Genomic DNA, 20,000 nt, shown 5'->3' with positions numbered 1-20,000 from the left:
CAAGTCATTTTTGTTACAAAATGAATATAAAAGTAAAATAATGAAGCAAAGGTGTATTCTGGCAAACTGCATATTGTTGACATTTACAATTATGTAATTGTGTCTTTTCATGGGTTTAATCCCTTTACCAAAACACTTCACCACTTTCAATTTGCAGAAATTATCATAGGAGAAAACCATTTTGGAATTCATCAATCTATCAGTTTAAATAACATAAACCATCTTGTGTTTGGCCTTTCCTGTGTGCCTGAAAGCATAATCTTACCGTTAATAGGAATAACAGCAAAGTAATAATAATTTCTTGTACAATGACAAATAAGCTATGAAAAGGCATGAAAACAATAAACAAAATATGATAAACCTGACAAGACACAGTCCTGAAGCTAAAGCCAACAAACCTTCACCACACCTATTCTGGTAGGATTGAGCTTGTACACTTTCTTATCTATTTATCATAAAAAAAAAGAACCAGAAGGACTTTTCTGTCCTCCTTGAACTTTGTAACACGATGGCCATGGAAGGCAAGTATCACTGCACGAATATCAAGCTGGACTTCAAACTATATGTCTACTATCAGATCAAAGCTTCAATATGAATTTGCAAAGGAATTGAGAAAAAAATTTGTTTCAAAGGCCACTGCCTGTGACTTTACAACATTTGCTTAATTTTCTTTAAAAATCACTGTCAGCATTAGAACATCACTGTTTATAACTGCTGTGAATAAGGTCCATTTCATCTGAGTGAAACCTCTTGTTGATCATGAAATCAACACTAAATGATCAATCAAAAGGATGAAAGTTATCATTGTGACCAGCATTACCATGGTCCAGTGACTAAAAACCAAGGCTGACAAGCAAAAGAAGCACTCATTACTTGGCAGCGAAGACCAGCCCCTCGTGAGCGGCCTCGCCTGACCTTACACGACCTGCCACAACACACACAAACCCTCCCGAACCCGTGTCCTTCCTTTGCCAAACCACACACCGACACTGCCTCCGACGGACAAATTAACGCCAGTACCAACACGCTAATTGCAGGGAGGTTACGAAGGACCCTTCCCTCACACAACCTACGAAAAAGACGAAAAAAACAAAAAGAGAAATACTCATCCCCATCAAAAAACGGGGGGACCCATGACCTGTGCGTGTCAAATTCTGCCCCGAAAGGCACCGATTTCCACGGGATTCAAAAGGATACTCAGTGTCAAGAGCTTCACGTGCGAGTCGAACGCTAAAACTTCGCCTTGTAACTCCTCATCGAAGCACGTAACGCAACTCACTGTGCTGCCGATGTTGAAGCACTCACTCGAGTCAGCCATCTTGCCTCCGAGTGGGTTTTCCTCCGCGCTTATTGCCGATTCCTGCTGGCGGGGACGAAGGAGCAGAGGAAAGGGGCCGCGATGGGGGATCCAAGGCTGTGTGGCGCGGATACCGAAGGACTCTGATCCTGCTTGAGGAGGAGATCCAACGCCACGTCCAGAATGTAAACAAATCCTCGATAACAGAGGACGGCGAGAGCGAGGAATCCAGCGCCCTGCCCGAGGGACTTCGATCCCCTTCGCCGACCGAACGCCGCTTAACAAGGGATTCGATCTTGTTGCCCGAGAGGATTCTGTCCCACGTTTGGAATGTAAACAAATCCTCGATAACAGTAAGGAAACTTCATGATAGACGATTGAATACTCCTCAGCATAAGATCTATTTCTCAATGAGATTGATAGAAGGGGATTAGATAATATATTCGTCGATAGAGACAGAAGCGAAGAGGATCGGATAAAAGTGTAAATAAAACTGATTTCAAAACAAAGCAGGGATCACGCTGACATAAAGGGTAAGAACAGCTGCTATGGTATGGTAACTGTGGTTGATTTACGTCTCAAAACCCCCAGAATAAGTGTGGGGTTTATGCCTACCGCAAACAAAGTTGTTTGGTGTAAATCATAAATCTGTGGGTAGAGTTGGGGGTTCTGGCTGACAGCCTTTTAGTGCTACGCGATTTTTTTTTTTCTGATCCTTCACGCGACATACGTTAGTATCTTGGTCTTGTAACGAGCTCAGATAAGGCTTTCTTTCATGCTCAGTCCATCTGCCAGCTTGTTTCCGTGCATGTCAATGAGGCGGAAGTTTTAAATGATACTCTAATCCAGAAAGCTCCATGTTGTGTAGAGCAGGTAGTCTCAGGGTAGCCAGTGTCATTGGGTATGCTGTCGTACAATCTGTCAAAATTGCCACAGAATCGTTATGTATTGCTTCATGTCTTGCTGTCTTCTGTCTTATCATGATGACAATCTGACAGTTATCATGTGACTATACCTCACTGGAAACAGTTTTGTCCACTGTCAATTTTCTTGTCCATACCCCCCCCCCCCTAAAAAGAAAATTCTCTTGGCAATTGATTGATAATCTGCATGGAAGATAGGTAACATTTCTTTGAAGTGTGTGACCGAGTGCCAGTGCAGTGGATCTCCTTGCCTTCTCTCTTTAACCCTTATCTGACGGGTAGTATTCATAGTGGCCCGGGCCTCGCTGCCGGGGGCTTATATCGTTGCCCTAGCATGCGCGACCACTCATGCCAAATACCAGCATCCCATGCCGTTTCTTCATAATACTACGAAGATATGTTGTATTTTCAGTTTTCATTATTTTTTAAAGTCTCTACTTGGCAAACTTCCTGATAAATCGAGACTGAAGGGTATTTTTGTTGTTATATAGACTCCATAGTTGATCATTATTCGGTCTATAGTCCGAATAAAATAAGCAGTGTGCGGCATCATGGAGTTGAAATCGTCGGTTTGTTGCATTTTTTTTTTTTTTGTTGCATGGTAAAAATGAGAAAGTGTTAAAACCGATTTAATAACACTTTCACTGGCAGAAAAATAATCTTTTGCTGTGATTGCAACAAAAAAAAACTCATGGCATGTCCACGCATACTCTATGGCATGTGCGTACGTGCCCCCGGCAGATGGTCCTGCCATGCCATGGCATGTGCGTACATGCCACCCGTCGGCAATGGGTTAAGGAAGGCATCTCGCATTTATGTCTTTATTTTCATTTTGTACATATTTACATGTATTTTCACTGACAGGTCTGTATTATTTGTTTTACATTGATTTTTTTAATATTTATGGACAAGTATGAAAAATACAATGATTTTTTTTTTTAATGTCTGTCAACTATTTGTTATATTATAGAAAGACCAGTATGAATATTAAGTAAAGACTTCATCAAGAGAAAAAGGAAACTGATATTCTTAAACAATAAGAGTATATAGTATTAGCCTTTTTAAAAATCTTTATGGATAATCACGAAAAAAAGAATTGAAACAAATTTTCAAATGTTTTGTAACTATTTCCTATTTTACAGAAAGACAAATTGAATAAATAATATACTTTTAGAATTATCAACAAAAAAAAACTACCAAATTTTTTCATATACAAAAAATAACAAGGAAGCTAGTATGTGATGTGGGGCATTAGTCCCTCAGGATTTTTACCTTTTGATAAACTTGATTATGTTAGATATGTAGGTGATGATAGATTATTCAGAGAGAAAGAGAGTTTGAAAAAATATGTAAATAAAAAGATTGCAGTACATATGATGATAGATTTTTCAGAGAGAGAGAGTTCGAAAAAAATACATAAATAAAAAGATTGCAATAGATAAAAACTTCTTTTGATTTTAGGAATCAAGATGATAAAGTCATCAGAAGAGAGCGGCATGGATGAAGCTGACTCGGATGACTCTCTGCCATTTCTCGGAACATATGAAGAAAACTCTGCAAAACCAAGCAAGGTAATCTATTACTTTTGATCAAAGGATTTACACCTATCAACCAGGAAACAAGCTAATAAGTACTATAGATTATATAGGTCTGCATTTATTTAAACTTATTCTTTTCATGTATTAGGTAATGTCACATTCATACATTACATACATCACCTCACCGTCCTTTACTCTCTCACAAAGGGTTATTTGACAGGCATGTGGAAATCTGTATCAAAATATCAATATGTTTATATGAACATTCTGTCAGATTTCCTACTTCAGGTGAAATAACTCACTGTTTATCTTGTAACAGCAAATAGTATTTCCCCAAAGTAAGATTTGTTATATAGAAAATTCAGTTACAGTTTGTCTCCTTCAAAAATGCATATACTTTTAAGTTATTCCAGTCAAGCAATAAATCTTGTTGCACGAGTACAGCACCACCCAGTCCTCACACCTTTCATTTTCTACCGATTGTCACAAACTCAAATCCAGCGTCTTCCTCTTTAATGGTGTTCATTTCTATTTTAACAAGATTCATCTGTTATCTTCCACAGGGTTTCTGCTAATGAAAATAGCTGATATTATTTCTTTTATATTATTATTGTTATTATTATTATTATCATTATTATTATTATTATTATTATTATTATTACTATTGATATTATTATTATTATTATTGTCATTTTTATTATAATGATTATTATTATCATTAGTGTTAATGTTCTAAATATCATTATCATCACTTTTTTTTTTTTTTTTTTTGTCAGTATTATTGTTATTTATTATTACTGTTATCATCATCATCATCATTATCATTATTATCATTATCACCATTATCACCATTATCACTATTACCATCACTATCACCATCACTATCACCAACACTATCACCACCACTATCACCACCACCACCACCACCACCATTGTTATTACTATTTCTGTTTCTATTGTTATTACTATTATGATGTTAATGATGAAGATGTTGATGATGATGCTGGTGATAATGAAGATAATATTTCTCCAGTGGTTTGGGGATATATAGATTTTTCTGTCATTTTACCCTCCATGTGTTAACCAAGATACACCCCATTGATAATCGCCTTGATTACTCAATAACATATAATTTCCATTCATTCAGAGATGCTCTTAATTCTCCCAGGAAACCAGGATGGACTACGAATACCTCGTCAGCGCAGAATTATCAGACCAACACAAAAAGAACCAGTTGGAAAAGCTACACAAGGAAATCAATCTGTTTAATTATGAAGATGATGATGGTTTGTCAGCTAGTTATTGTTGTGGGCTCCGGATGGTTGCTTGTGGGGAGAAACCGGTATAGATTCTTATTTTAGATTTTGTAAGCTATAGTGATGGGTTTTAGACATTTATCCTTTTTGTTTTGTATGGGTTGGATTTGTTGAAAACTTAAAATCTGTTTTTATTTATATGCTCTGTTTTGTTTTTGTTTTTTTGTGAAAAGATGTGACGTAAATATGATTTTTTTTTCTTTCCATTCTTATAAACATCTGAATGAAGATAGCATGTTTTGTGTATTATGGAAATAGGTCAAAGTTCATGTAGTTGTATATTAAAAAACAAAGTTCCATAGTGAAAAAAAGAATAATAACTATTTCGAAAATCCTTGTTTTATTGTTGTGAAATTAACAAAGAAATATGTACGAAATTATGATTTTGTAATTTAGTATGATTGCTGTAGGAATACTGTTTTTACAGTGTTCCCCAATAATAACTTAGTTTTTAAATTATTTATCATAGTCATTTGTAACTGTAAAAACGTTCCTTACAACTCCAGTTCCAGTCGCCCAGATACAAGTTCCAGATGTTGAACAAAGACAGGTTAAGTTACATCCACCAGGAATAGTTTTCTTTTCAACTGGTCGCTGTCACCTTTATACAGAAGGTAGGGAAGCAAGGTAGTCAGTCGTAGATCCCTGTGTATCTTCTACCAATGATTTTATTTTTTTTTATTTTTTTTTTCCCCAGATAGATTATTTTGAATAATGTATACCAAATATGAGTATCTACACTGTAGTATATTAGTCTCCATGATTCCTATATAGAATCATGTGTCTTGTTATAGAATTGTGTGGTTTGAAGTCCTTAACTTTCCGGGCTATGCAGGTCGAAAGTAACAAAGATTTGATTTTTGCAGAAACATTGGTGTGGCCGTTTACAGATTCCCCCACAAATCCTTTAGGATGTCTCTCTCCTGATAAGGTGAAGATGTATATCAAAGAGGGACTTTTTCAGGTGAGCCTCAGCTGTTTTGTGTAGGGTATTTTCTCTCTCTTTTTTTAAGGTTTAGTTGTGATGCCTTACAGCTAAAAAACATTATTTCCTAATTTCATTTCCATTAGCTGGTGTTACATTCTTGAACCAGTCAAATTTAAATTGTTCATTTTGGTGAAAATTGCTTTTCATCCATCTTTCACCTGGTGTCCTATTTTCCCATCACTTGCCATTTTGTTCATTTTTAAATTTGGGTTTACATTCAGTAGATCAATACTCAAGATTGTGAGTGGATGTGCTATAGTATCATAGAATAAGATGGTCACTAATTATGTGTAACATTCAGAGAGTATCTTTGAAAAAAAAAATTATTAAAAGAATTATAAGATGTTTTATATCTTTAAAATTTAGAACAGAGCATCAAAATCTATGTTTAATGAATATTTAGGTATCCTGTTTGATATTATACAGTCAGTTTAATCTAATGACAATGGAAGGCATCAATACATGTAAAGGTGAGCATTGGCCCAAATGTTGGATGGCACATATACATGCTGTGATAATGGGACTACTCTTTGTTCTGCTCTATATAGGCATAGTGGCTTCAGTGGCACTAATTCTCAAGCTAAAGTTGTCCAGAGTCAACCTGTCCTGCTTGTTTCCTAATGCTTTTACTGACAAATGATAATCAGCAAGTCCAGAAGACAAAGAGGAAAAAAAAAAAAACAGTGTACCTGCACTTCAGATTTTCATCTTGTGTTGCCAACCTTGTTATTAGCCCCAGCACAATGGCAAATGCATTTTGTCTGTATTTTGGGCCACTACAAGGCCCAAAATACAGACATTAGGCTTACTTAATCAGACATTCTGACGGGTGCACAGCTTTTAGGCCAGGTGCACACAAACATTCGCGTGTGGTGACAGGATTCTATTCCTCCCATGTGCAATATTATTTTCTCTTTTTCTGCATAACTTTTTTAAGCTCTTTTGCCATGTTCTAACTTGCATATTTGTCATTTGATTTGCTTTATCCAGGTGGTAACAGACTGTTTTCCTTGCACAGACTCCATATCATCTCAAGGTAGTTCATAACTCAGTGCAAGAATAATAACAATATGTAAGATTTTGTCATTTGTGTCAATTCTTTTTATTTTTCATGACATCAGTTTTCCATAATATCTGCACAACCGGTAACAGCAGCCAGGTATAGGATCCTAAACATGGAAATGGTACTCTCCTGAAATACCCATGATGGCAAGTTCACGTTACTGGCCCCCAAGCCAAATTTTTTCACTGTGTTAGTCATATCATCTGGATCATAGGGGTTAAGATTGCATTTTATAATTCTCTGTGCAGACTGTGAAATTGATATCTATTAAAATTCCTTTTAGTGGTACATTTCATTAATGCCTCATTTTTCTCATCAAATATATAGTACATACCCTTTTTCCATCCAATTCCAGAGGGTATATTCATCAAAAGGAACAACCAAACTTCTGATGAAATACTTGTTCCACCTCTGCTGTTGCACTACAGATGTGGAGCTGCTCTACCCAACTTACAACACTCTCTGTTACATAGCAGAGAACAACGAATGCCATATGAACATTTGCCAGGAACTTTATTTGGCATTAGATAATCTAGGTAAACATAGGTTTTGTTAAGGAAGTAAATGTAGCGAGTCACTTTGGTTGTATACCTATGTATGCATACCAGTTATAAGATTTTGGTTAATATTTGTACACTTCATATAGTTTAGAATTTCCTTTGTCAGTTGATAATTCACCCTCACAAGCGCTTTTATATTTTAAGAAGGTAATTTCTTTGGAGGGAAATATCACACTCAGGATAAAATACAACAGAATATATCAAGTGGAAGGTTTGACCTGTAAAATGGGAATTTAATATTTGTCTGCAAAAAGATAGAGATACTGTGAATCTGTGCTATTAGAAAAAAAAAAACAGAAAAGTATTCTTGTTAATGTATTTAAGAACATAAGCAGACAGACCTAACTCCAACTGCAACCTATATCTTAGTTTATGAGCCCAGGACATCAAGAATGATATTTGTGTTCTTATATTCAAGGTGCAGACATGGAAAAGTATGGCAAGGACCCTGCTCATATGAAATCGTCAGTGTTGCCATCCTCTCCCACAGTGAACCCTCCCGAACAGCCTGTCTCAACAAAAAAAAATTTAGCTCTGGTATATTGTTATGATTATCTTAGTCATACGGTTGGTTGGTTGATTTATTTTTTATTTTATTTTATTTTATTTTGTGTGTGTGTGTGTGTGTGTGTGTGTGTGTGTGTGTGTGTGTGTGTGTATGTATGTATGTGTGTATGTGTGTGTGTGTTAAAGTATGAGTATTTGTGTTTAAGCACCTACCATGATCGTAAATTATTAATGTCATTTTATGGATTTATCACAGTCACTGTAGCTATTATTTATTACTATTCATGTTACTTATATAGAAGACTGAAATTCCAAAGACAGACTCCAGAGAATAAAACTGAGCAACTCACTCCCACCCCATGCAAAACATGCCACTCTTATTACCCTCAGATGCTACAGTTCCTGGGAGTGTTGTTAACCCACTGGAGGAAGTGCAGCGAGGATGACTTAGACGAGCTGATCAAAATATTTGTGGCTGTTGGTCTAGATCCGACAGTTATCAACACTGGGTTAGACTTGCAGATTGCTACTTGTATTAGTCGCACTCTCAGCCTGTACCCATCGCAGCATGTGTTTTTTCAGGTAAAATTTTTGTGTTTATTGTTTGTGTTTTCTTTGTTTTATTTTACTTTCTGTAATTGTCATCATCATTATTTTTGTTGTTATTATTATTATTCATATAGATATGATTATTGTACATACATGGTACATATGTATGTATGCATATATACGTATATAAATAAATATATGTGTATGTATGTATTGACTCTCTTTTCAGAGAGTTCAAGGCCTGGTAGAAGATATAATCACCTACTGCAATTTTAATCATCACACAGTATCTCATGTTTGTACCATGTATATTCAGCCAACGTCCCTTGGACAAATATTTTGCAAATCCATTGCTTTCCTGCAAGTGGAGCTCTCACTCCAAGCAAAGGACAAGAACATTTTAGATCTAGTCGAAGTAAGTTGTGATTTTTGTAAATATCATGACAGTATTTCACAAAATATGGTTGAAATGCAAACTATGGTTTCATTGAAAGCTATCTCACACATAGAATAGTGTAAATGTTATATAGGTCTTCAATGGAATTCCCAAGATAGATGATGTGGTGAACCTCATCGAAAGCCAGCTGGAAGTTATGAGTGCGGAGGAGGATGGATACCTACTGCACTCTGTCATGAAGCTCTTGGTCTGCTGCGTAGGAGATGGGCCCTTCACCCCCACTCAGAAGGTAATTTCCAGTACTATAGAAGTTGAGGAAAAAAACAGTTATTATTCCTTCCTGAACAGAAAGGTTATTTATAATGCTGTCTTCTATAGGTGAAAGGGAATGAGGGTATGAGTGATTAGATCAATATACTTTGTGCATCAGTTCAAGCTGGCAAGACTTTAAGGCCATAGTAAATTTCAATACTAGCCCTAGAAAGAAAGCTAATTGATTTGCATTATGATCAACAGGTGTCAACAAGCTATTATATCTGTTCAGTGTGTTCAGTGTTTCTGTCCAGGTTGGCAAGTTCATGTTAATTGACAATATTGTAGCTCTAGAGAAAAATCTATTTGATGTGTTAATTTCAACAGGTTTCATTTTGTAAAAGTATTTGTGAGTGATACGATCAGTATAATATGTATATGCATTCAGCATGATTTCTGTATCTTTGTATCTTTGTATTCAGTATACTTCCTATTTACTCAATATACTATGTGATGCTTTTTTCCATTTCAGAAATCACTGAGACATATGTGTGACCTCCTTAACCCAGTGGTCATAAGTAAAAGGGTCAAGGTGGAGGACATGTACTCGAGCCACTTTCGTTTCTACGCAAGAAAGGTGATTGATAAGTGGAAATGCCAGGCTGTAAGTAAGAGGCAGAGAACTGTGCCTCTTTTATTATTATTATTATTATTATTGTTATTATTATCATCAATTTATGTTGGTATTATTTAGTTTAATCAGTTCATGGAAGTAAGACCATCATAAGAGATTTCTTTCTTTATTTGTTTATAAGTCATGGAATTCTGTATACTCTTCGTCCGCAGTATTTTGGAATTTAATTTTGTGACAGCTTATGAAAGTTTACAATTATCTTCCTTCCGCACTGCGCAGAGTGCAACAGGACGGCAGCAAACACTACAAGAGATGCAAGCGAGTTCAGGAAGCAGAGAGGAGAATGTAGAGGACGACCCCAGGCCAGCTCTGTCCCAGTAGCAGAGGCCGCACCAGGAGGAACGTTGTCACTCGAGTGCCACAGTGACAGAGATTTCCTTTCCTTCTCGCTTGCAAAACGGTTCTTGGGGGAAGATAGCAAGGTTGTGATATGGAAATGATTGAAGATCAATACGACCTTGACCCCGTACAGGTTTCATATAGAGATGTGTCTTCTTTTTCTTTTTTCTTTTTTTTTTTTTTCTTTTTTTTTTTTCTTTTTTCTTTTTTTCTTTTTTTCTTTTTTCTTTTTTCTTTTTTTCTTTTTTCTTTTTTTCTTTTCTTTTTCCTTTTTTTTTTTTTCTTTTCTTTTTTTCTTTTTTTTCTTTTTTATTTTTTTACTTTTTTTTTTTTTTTTTTTTTTTCTTTTTTCTTTTTTTCTTTTCTTTTTTTCTTTTTTCTTTTTCTTTTTTCTTTTTTTTTTTAGAAAAAACAAATTTCTGATATATGCTGCCAGAAAGAAAATGTAAATATATTATATATATATATATATATATATATATATATATATATATATATAATGTTTTTTCTTTCTGGCAGCATATATCAGAAATTAGTTTTACCTAAAAAAGAAAAAAAAAGAGAAGGAAAGAAAAAAAAAGAAGAAAAAAAATATATACACATACTCTCTCTCTCTCTCTCTCTCTCTCTCTCTCTCTCTCTCTCTCTCTCTCTCTCTCTCTCTCTCTCTCTCTCTCTCTCTCTCTCCTCTTCTCTCTCTCTCTCTCTCTCTCTCTCTCTCTCTCTCTCTCTCTCTCTCTCTCTCTCTCTACTCTCTCTCTCTCTCTATCTCTCTCTCTCTCTCTCTCTCTCTCTCTCTCTTTTCTCTCTCTCTCTCCTTCTCTCTCCTCTCTCTCTCCCTCTCCTCTCCTCTCTCTCCTCCTCTCTCCTCTCTCCTCTCTCTCTCTCCTCTCTCTCCCTCCCTCTCTCTCTCTCTCTCTCTCTCTCTCTCTCTCTCCTCTCAAATATCCATTGTACAAATTGAATAAACTAAATTATTTTATTATCATTATCATTGATTATATTATATAATATGAATAATTATATACAACTTATTTTGTATAACTTAAAATAATGTCTAGTTAGATTTTTAAGGTTTGCAGAACATAAAGGTTTTATTCAAGATACAAGCATAAATGGTTTGTCTGTAACTTCCTTATACAGTATGCTTATAGTGTTTAATTTGCATTTTTAGATATCAGGTTATAATTATTATGAATCTTTTGTGAAGTGGAAGAATTTGAGCTTAATTATTTGATATCAGAGAATCATTAAAAAAAACATTCATATATACTTGATTCTGCCTCGGTTTAAAAAACAAGATGAAACTACAGGTTTGTCCGAGGCAATGCAAAACACGGAAAAGTAATGCAAAGCCGTGAAGGATAGCTGAGAAAAGTACAGTACACAGGAAACTAACGGTATTGCGGGTGGCTGTACGCTTGGCTGCCCCGCTCATGCCTTGGGTCGCTGTGTTGGCGGAAGTAGTCTCGGCGGCGGTCACCCTCATAGTGTCGCTCTGGTGAGTCGTCGTAAGCACCGCGGTCGTACCCCGATGGCCTGGGGTAGTAGTCCTCGTCGTATCTCGATTCCATTGGATGCCTCCCCCCAGGATAGTCATCGTCGGGGTCCTCTCGCCCGTACGATCTTGGGTCATGGTCGTATCCCCAGTCATCGTCGGGATAACGCTGCCTCCGGTCGTCTTCGTAATAGGGGTCGTGGTGTCGGTCGTGAGGCCTATGTCCTCGACGACCCGGCTCGTATTCCTGGCGATAGGGAGATCGAGGAGGACTGTCATCCAATTCGTAGTCGGGACTAGGCTCTCTGTCAGGGCGTCTCTCGACCACCCTGTCCTCGCTGAAGCTGTGTCGAGGGGACCTCCCTCTCCTGATGTGCTGTTCCTGAGGCCTGTGTCGGAGGGGCGGTCGCTCCTCCTCTTCCTCGGTGAACGAGGATCTGCGAGGCGGTCTCTCCGCGGCCGGCCAGAGGAAGCCCGTTCGGTCGAGTTTGCCGTAAGCAGGAGTAGGGGTCGCTGGCAGGGAACTCCGCCTTCCCAAGCCTCTGTCCTTTCCCATGAGACCGGGCTTGAGGGCGAACTGGAGCATGGACTCCGTGATGGTGTCGACGCCCGCCGAGTCGTCCTCAGAGTCGTTAGATTCCTCTCTTTCTCTGAGTCGAGCGGAATTTCCCTCCTGTTTCTCCCGATTCCCCCTTTTAACCGCGTCATCGTCGTCGTCGGAGTCGGAAGGGGCCTCGGGACGTCCCTCCTCCGGGTCGGGGGGAGGCCTCACCTTATTCTGCTTGGCTTCCCGCAGCGCCTGTTCCTCCCTCTGCCTGCGGATGACATCGCTCACGTTGATCCACTTCTCTTCGGTCGGGAGCTCGTCGAAGCGCATCGGGATGTCCTCGTTCCTCCTCCACGCTTTCTGCTTCTCCTGCTCTTCCTCCTCCCCTCCGTCTGCTTCGTCCTCAGCTTGGGCACTGACTCGGGGAATCTGTTTGGGCCGAGGGTTGTCCTCTGTCGCTTCGGCGACGCCCACCCAGCCCTTGTCGGCCTGGTCGAAGGGGTCCGGCCCGCCCATCACGTACGAGAAGCGGCGCCCCTCTGCGCTCGGTTGCTGGGGCGTGGCGTCGCTCATGGCCGCACCTGCCGTCGGGACAGACGTGGTAAAATTCGCTCTTACGACGTGTGTATATTGCTAGGGGGAAAGGCAGGGGAAATGATTTAATCAGTCGGCAGGAAACTGATTTAGTTTCACATGTTATGCCTGGAAATTGAGAATATATTTCATGTCGAGGCTTCACGGAATGAAGCCTAGGAAATTAATTCTTTATATAAGTTAAATATCAAACCTGGCGATCTGACTCTTTCCTTAGACAAAATATAATAGTTGTTAACATACCTAATGCGTTGTTATAGACGCATTAACACCTTCCATTTGTTCTAATCACCCTTTGCCCTTAACCCTTCCCCCTATCTATTAGTCCCTATCCTACCCTATTTACTCCTCCTCCTCATACCCCTTCTACCCCCTTCACTACTTTCTTATAATGCCATATGACCGTTAAAATCTAAGACATTTTCTAATAGAGAACTCCTTTGAACCCCTTTCAACCACAGTACCCTGTCAACAGAGCTATTTGACCTTCGATGTCTAGCACCTTTATTTGTGTAAACGTTAATAAGTAATGAGTTGTTATGATTAGAGTGCTGATTCTTGTTATCAGTATATGCAAACAACTTTTCTGATAACAAGCTAAAATAAATTTCCCAGTATATAAAAATCACAAATCAAAAAATTACAAAATACTGAAAGAAAAGATTTATGCAAAAGGGAAAAGAAATTTGTAAAGCGCAATTACGTGTGTGTGTGTGTGTGTGTGTGTGTGTGTGTGTGTGTGTGTGTGTGTGTGTGTGTGTGTGTGTGTGTGTGTGTGTGTGTGTGTGTGTGTGTGTGTGGTGTGAGTGTGAGTGTGAGTGTGAGTGTGAGTGTGAGTGTGTATGAGAGCAAGCGAGTTACTTCTCTATTTGTATTTGTGTGTGTTTATTGCTTTTGTTTTATGTGCGTTTTCCTCAGAGTGAAACTGTTATCAGAGATAAACTGTTAAAAGAAATCTTATCGTGCTCGGTGCAAACTCCCATCATTTTATATAGATAATTTTCATATATGCTTTAATATATACGAGATTGAATAACTGCGTACAGACACACATTTCCCCAACGACATTATTAAATTATATGGGAAAATAATCAATTCCGTTAATTAATAGAGACAGACACAAGAATCGAATTAATTCACGGAAATATAAATTAAAGAATTCTTATGGTGAAGTTACACTGTTTTGATTTTTTTTTTTTTTTTTTTTTTTTTTTTTTTTTTTTTTTTTTTTTTAGAATCCCTTAAATGTTCAGAAATAGATTTGATATATATCCCTACGCGAATGCAAGGCCTGAAGACTTAACTTTGTAGGGTCTGTTATGCAAGACGTTTTAGTTGCAGATCTGAAGGGGCATTGGGCACAACTCGCTCTTTCTCTCTCTCTCTCTCTCTCTCTCTCTCTCTCTCTCTCTCTCTCTCTCTCTCTCTCTCTCTCTCTCTCTTCTCTCTCTCTCTACTACTCTTACTCTCTCTTCTTTCTTCACTCTCTCTCTCTCTTCTCTCTCCTCTCCTCTGTCCTTCTCAATATCTTCTCTCCTCACTCTGTCCTATCCTCTTCTACTTATCTCATTGCTTTCTCTCTATCTCTCTCTTCTCTACTCTCTCCTCACATCTTGCTTCTCTTCTACTCTCTCTTCTTCTCCTCTCTCTCTCTCTCTCTCTCTCTCTCTCCTCTCTCTTCCCCCTCTCTCCTTCCTCTCCTTCTCTCTCTCTCCTTCTCTCTCTCTCCTCTCTCCTTCTCTCTCTCTCTCTCTCTCTCTCTCCTCTCTCTCTCTCTCTTCTCTCTCTCTCTCTCTCTAACTGCTACTACTACTAATACTACTACAATTACTACTGCTACTATTGCTGTTACTACGACTACGACTACTACTACTACTGCTATTACTACTATTATTAATCCTTCTCAAAAAACGAAGAACCAGATAATGTGAAGAATAAGAAATACATTATAAACCAGCTGATGCAAAAATGAAATATCAAATGAATGATAAATCAATACTGATACAGAAAACAGCAGAACACTTGGTATGACTAGAAGTAACACGAAAACCCTTTCTTAAAATGTAAAGATTCAATGTTGTTGTATATGACATTATCTCACTGAAATATTCGTACATTCATAGACACACACAAATATATGTGAGTGTGTATGTAAACATTTATTTTTACACACACGCGCGCGCGCACGCACACACACACACACACACACACACACACACACACACACACACACACACACACACACACACACACACACACACACACACATATAATAATAAATAAATAAACAATATATATATATATATATTGTGGTCGTGTGTGTGGTGTGTGTGTGATGTATGTATTATGTATATATATATATATATATATATATATATATATATATATATATATATATATATATATATATATAATGTGTATATGTGTGTGTGTGTAGTTTCATTTCCTAAGATAGGCCGGAGAATGGCACTTTTTCCGTCATGCATTGGGCATGTAAGTATTACTAATCGCAAACTACAGCAGCTGCTGATAAGGGTTATTATCTACCGAGATAAAGAGGATCTGGCAACCATTCTTGTCGAAATTCAGCTCGTATTAAAAAAAATAATAAATAGATAAAATAAATACAGATTGTGTATGAATAATATACATGCATATAACAGCAATATGTCGTATTTTTTATGATTGAGTTCATATCACTGTCATGTTAATGAAAAGAATCAGAATATTTAAGAACAATGGAGAGATAAGTATTTAAAAACAATCAAAACAATCCCATCGTTATAAAAAAAAAAAAAAAAAAAAGGATTGTAAAATATCACAAATGAAGCCCATGTTTTTAATAAAGGTGAAATACATTATGCAGTTACCTATACACCTGCACAAAGCACAAATAGTAAGATATAGTGCTAATTAAAAGTATGAGTTTGCCTCCACCTACTCCCCCTCCCCCCACCCCGCCCCCCCCCAATCCCGTGTGGACGCCTAATAAATCTATTTATGTCAATGCTTGATCATTCCCTTGTCAACGTGTTAGCATAACATTGCGATTTTGTATAAATTACTGGTTTTTATGATCATCACTGACATAATTTTGTGGTTTTTGTCAGTGTAAATGCTATATGTGGGGGAAATTTTTAAATAAAAAGGCAGAGTACTCAATTCCTTTGCAAAAACAGATCGAGTTGACACTATTTTTTAGGAATGAAAAATAATTTTCTTCAGTTTCTCTCGTGACTAAAACGATTATTGTGTTACATTAATAAACAAGTAATCTTATTCCGTGCCTCTATCTGGTTGTATATATATTTGTTATTCATTTCTTCGTAATCATGAACTTTTACTAAATAACTTTTAATGTTACTCGAGGTACTATTTATTCCCGTTGTCTGTTATGTACTGTATAGTTTATTCATAAATGCTTCCGACATCACAAAAATAAAAAGTTATAATTCTTATATCATATCAGTATGATCAAAACATATATAAAGATATAATTTTAATAATTACCATACCGTTTACAGAAGCTTTAATGATAGAACTTCGCAATCCTCATCACACTTTCAATATCATCATAAAAAAATAATAATCAGACATATAACGTACCATAGCATAATAAAAAAATATACACAAGAATAAAAATATGATAATGACTCGCAGCTGCATGTGAAAACAAGGAAATAAATCGCGATTCCATACCTTTAACACGAGCGATCGGAATAACGTGCAAATTGCCCCTTGTTGATGTTGACTACTGAGGTCTGGCCGAATATACGTTTTATCTGCATTATCTGTTGTTTTCTGAGTGAAAAGGCCTGCTTTAAGATAACGGCAAAGAGATGTGATATGGTTTATCATGTTATCTCGGCCAAATACGTGATCTCCGTGCCATCGTTCGTTGTAAAGGTATGTATGTATGTACGCACACACACACACACACACACACACACACACCACACACACAACACACACACACACACACACACACACACACACACACACACACACACACACACACACAACACACACACACACACACACACACTACACACACACACACACACACACACACACAACACAACACACACACACCACACACACACACACACACACACACACACACACACACACACACACACACACACACACACACACAACACACACACACACACACACATACTCACACACATAGAAAACAGATTATTTTACACAGTAAGATATAACCTTATTCAAGATGTATGAAAAGGTAAGATAAGATTGTGCAACAAAACGCACATATTGACAATCTGTGTATGCAACAGGGCAATAAGTCATATGCCATTTCAGTCGTGGTATCTGCATATTGTGTGTGTGTGTGTGTGTGTGTGTGTGTGTGTGTGTGTGTGTGTGTGTGTGTGTGTGTGTGTGTGTGTGTGTGTGTGTGTGTGTGTGTGTGTGTGTGTGTGTGAATGATGAAGAAGGAGAATGATGCAAAAAATAATAATGGTAATAAGAATAATGGTGCTAGAAATTAATTATAATGATAATGGTAGTGATTATAATGATAATAATAAGAAGAACAACGATGATATGATGATGATGATGATGATGATGATGATGATGATGATGATGATGATGATGATGATGATGATGACAATGTTAATGATAATAAGATAATGATAATAATGATAATGATAATAATAATAATAATAATAATGATAATAATAATAATAATGATAATAATAATAATAACAGCAACAACAATGATAATGATAATAATCATGATGATGATTGGTTTCATATCAATGGAAACCGAGTTGAGTACATTTATGAACCCAATGAAACTTCGAGGAAAACGAGAGTTTGAACAAGTAGTTTGTTGTCACATTATCAAGTCATAATAATAATGAAATCATGTTTCAAAAGTTATATAACAATCATTAGTTACCATTAACTATCACTAACTACCATTAGTTAGCAAAGCAAAGCAAAGGGAAACCGAGCCATAATTGGAAGAAAACGGGACGCGCATCTCATTAAGGGATTTTACAAAAAAAAAATCGAATTTTACAAAGATTTTTCGAATTTTACACAGATTTTCGAGTGTATCGCGACTCCCTTCACTACCGCCAATGAACTAAAGGGGAAGGAAGGCCTTAATTCGCCAGTTATTTAGAGAAAAATGGAACCTTCTGCAATGGTGGAGCTTCCTGCATACGAATTTCCTCCTCCCTTTGTTCCTAAAAGGGAGGTTAGTCACATTAATTAACGTTTCAGGGCTATTAATTAAGTGTCTTAACTTGTAATTAACGTTTTAGATGTGTTAATTAAATGTCTTAACTTGTAATTAACGTTTTAGATGTATCAATTATATATCATTACTTTTATTAACGTTTTAGATGATTAATTAAATGTCTTACATTGTAATAAACATTTCTGGTGTATTAATTAAATATATTAACTTGTAATTAACGTTTAGATGTATTAATTAAATGTCTTACCTTGTAATTAATGTTTCAGATTTATTAAACTCAAGTGTCATAACCTGCTATTATATCCAGTTGATAATTTATCATTTACTTTAGATATATTTATAATACATATTTAACTTGTAATTTTTTTTTCCTTCCATATATTAACTTTCAAAGGTTTTATCATATATTAATTTCTTCCTTTTTTTCCCTTTATCTCTAAGCTCTAAATGTTTTGATTATGTCTTATGAAATCATGATGGTATTAAATTATATATTGCAACTATTCGTACGTAACATTTAGGAATGATAATTTCAAGTGGCCAATTATTCGCAAATTTTAATGTGCTAATTGACCGGCATTCTTCGCTGCGAGTTACTTTATCATTACATTTCTATCGGAAGTCTTCTTTTCTAATTTCACAAAATAACTTTTAATTAGACAGATTATTAACTTTATTGAAGTATGAAGGCAACCATTCAAACAATATATATTAAGTAAGTAAAAAAAACTGTGATACTGATAAGGCAATAACCCTACAGTTCATCGTGCATACTGTTATGTATTTCAGCTTTTTGTTTCATATGTATGTCAGAATTTAGTCGTTGAACAACTGTGTTTTTTGTATTGGGAATATAATTAGTTTTCTGTGTGTATATTTGACTTTTTTGTCATTCATTTTTGTTTTTATTCTCGGTTGAATAAAAGTTTTTGATTTAGCATGATAATTATCATAATGACAGCAAATACGGCCTATAATACTTAAGTCTCTGTCAGATTTTCCTTGTCAAATTAGTACTAATTCTTTGGTCATGAAATGAAGCTTTATAAATATACTATTTCTACAGCGGCCACATCACCCAGACTACAACAATGACCTGCAGCTGTTTCTTGTGAGGACGGTGACCCTTATACGAGCAAAAGTATCAGATGCTGTGAGTATTATGATCGTCCTTCTTTGAATCAGATTGGAGAATTAATTTCAGGTGTGGGGTATTTTACTTTGCTTATATTTTATGTTATTAATATACTAGAGTTGTATGTTATGGGGATTTACACTTCCGAATGCCATTTAATTTTCTTTTTTTTTTGTAAAAGTTAACACATATATATATATTTTTTTTTATCTTGTTTAGCACTTGGTTTCAACAGTTTTACATATGCTTTTTAATGGAAAATTTTACAAATCATCTTATTTGAATATCTTCTTTTGTCAGTTTGGCTTAGGGTTTTCAATGTAAAACGTGATCATCTCCTTTTAAGCAACATGCCATATGTAATACCTAGGGTTTTCATTGTAAAACTTGATTGATTTTTATGTCACCTCCGACAGCTTGGCTTCAACATTCGAGGTGGGAAGGAACATTTTTGCGGCATTTTCCTCTCCAAAGTGATGCCTAACACAGAAGCAGAGAGGCTAGGGTTGCGAGAAGCAGACCAGATTATTTCTGTGAATGGAACGAATTTTGAGGATATTGAGCATGCCA

General features: G+C 36.5%; 4 protein-coding genes across 6 annotated transcripts in view; 2 read left to right on the top strand and 2 right to left on the bottom strand.

The window, feature by feature from the left end:
- LOC119568223 (protein LSM12 homolog) overlaps positions 1–1,355 on the bottom strand; it is a 10,387-nt gene extending 9,032 nt beyond the window's left edge. Inside the window, exon 1 of the mRNA XM_037916658.1 lies at positions 1,198–1,355. Within this exon, the coding sequence (XP_037772586.1) occupies positions 1,198–1,318 (121 nt within the window). The 5' untranslated portion in view covers positions 1,319–1,355. The remainder of the gene's footprint in view (positions 1–1,197) is intronic.
- A 393-nt stretch (positions 1,356–1,748) lies between these two features.
- On the top strand, positions 1,749–10,665 carry LOC119568395. The gene is made up of 12 exons (XM_037916894.1): positions 1,749–1,830; positions 3,682–3,791; positions 4,927–5,044; positions 5,581–5,688; positions 5,941–6,038; positions 7,481–7,661; positions 8,104–8,222; positions 8,583–8,774; positions 8,971–9,156; positions 9,293–9,427; positions 9,923–10,054; positions 10,304–10,665. Exons 2-12 carry the CDS (start codon positions 3,690–3,692, stop codon positions 10,403–10,405), a joined length of 1,473 nt encoding a protein of 490 aa, XP_037772822.1. The 5' UTR covers positions 1,749–1,830; positions 3,682–3,689; the 3' UTR covers positions 10,406–10,665.
- An 833-nt stretch (positions 10,666–11,498) lies between these two features.
- On the bottom strand, positions 11,499–16,935 carry LOC119568393 (chromatin modification-related protein EAF7-like). Of its 3 annotated transcripts, none has more exons than XM_037916890.1 (2): positions 16,762–16,935; positions 11,499–13,101 (listed from the first exon to the last, which is right to left on the bottom strand). In XM_037916890.1, exons 1-2 carry the CDS (start codon positions 16,918–16,920, stop codon positions 11,818–11,820), a joined length of 1,443 nt encoding a protein of 480 aa, XP_037772818.1. In that variant the 5' UTR covers positions 16,921–16,935; the 3' UTR covers positions 11,499–11,817. The 3 variants fall into 3 exon arrangements, with proteins under 3 accessions (XP_037772818.1, XP_037772819.1, XP_037772820.1); XM_037916891.1 differs by having other exon boundaries at positions 11,499–13,049; positions 16,762–16,897; XM_037916892.1 differs by having other exon boundaries at positions 11,499–13,052; positions 16,762–16,866.
- Positions 16,936–18,026: 1,091 nt separating this feature from the next.
- LOC119568394 (PDZ domain-containing protein 11-like) overlaps positions 18,027–20,000 on the top strand; it is a 2,513-nt gene continuing 539 nt past the window's right edge. The window contains exons 1-3 of the mRNA XM_037916893.1: positions 18,027–18,292; positions 19,362–19,448; positions 19,847–20,000. The exon at positions 19,847–20,000 is cut by the window's right edge and continues 539 nt beyond it. Of these exons, the coding sequence (XP_037772821.1) occupies positions 18,224–18,292; positions 19,362–19,448; positions 19,847–20,000 (310 nt within the window). The 5' untranslated portion in view covers positions 18,027–18,223. The remainder of the gene's footprint in view (positions 18,293–19,361; positions 19,449–19,846) is intronic.

This window comes from Penaeus monodon, chromosome 43 (genome assembly GCF_015228065.2).
Source record: "Penaeus monodon isolate SGIC_2016 chromosome 43, NSTDA_Pmon_1, whole genome shotgun sequence".
Classification (NCBI taxonomy): domain Eukaryota; kingdom Metazoa; phylum Arthropoda; class Malacostraca; order Decapoda; family Penaeidae; genus Penaeus; species Penaeus monodon.
This window is presented reverse-complemented; position numbering and strand designations above follow the sequence as displayed.

Bases quoted from the DNA above. Each gene is read 5' to 3' on its own strand.
- LOC119568395 (XM_037916894.1), top strand. From the start codon at position 3,690: ATGATAAAGTCATCAGAAGAGAGCGGCATGGATGAAGCTGACTCGGAT. The intron at 9,428-9,922 runs GTAATTTCCAGT...TTTCCATTTCAG, and splicing joins CCTTCACCCCCACTCAGAAG to AAATCACTGAGACATATGTG. The intron at 10,055-10,303 runs GTAAGTAAGAGG...CGCACTGCGCAG, and splicing joins ATAAGTGGAAATGCCAGGCT to AGTGCAACAGGACGGCAGCA.
- LOC119568393 (XM_037916890.1), bottom strand. From the start codon at position 16,920: ATGATAAACCATATCACATCTCTTTGCCGTTATCTTAAAGCAGGCCTT. The intron at 13,102-16,761 runs GTATGGAATCGC...CTTTCCCCCTAG, and splicing joins TCCGATCGCTCGTGTTAAAG to CAATATACACACGTCGTAAG.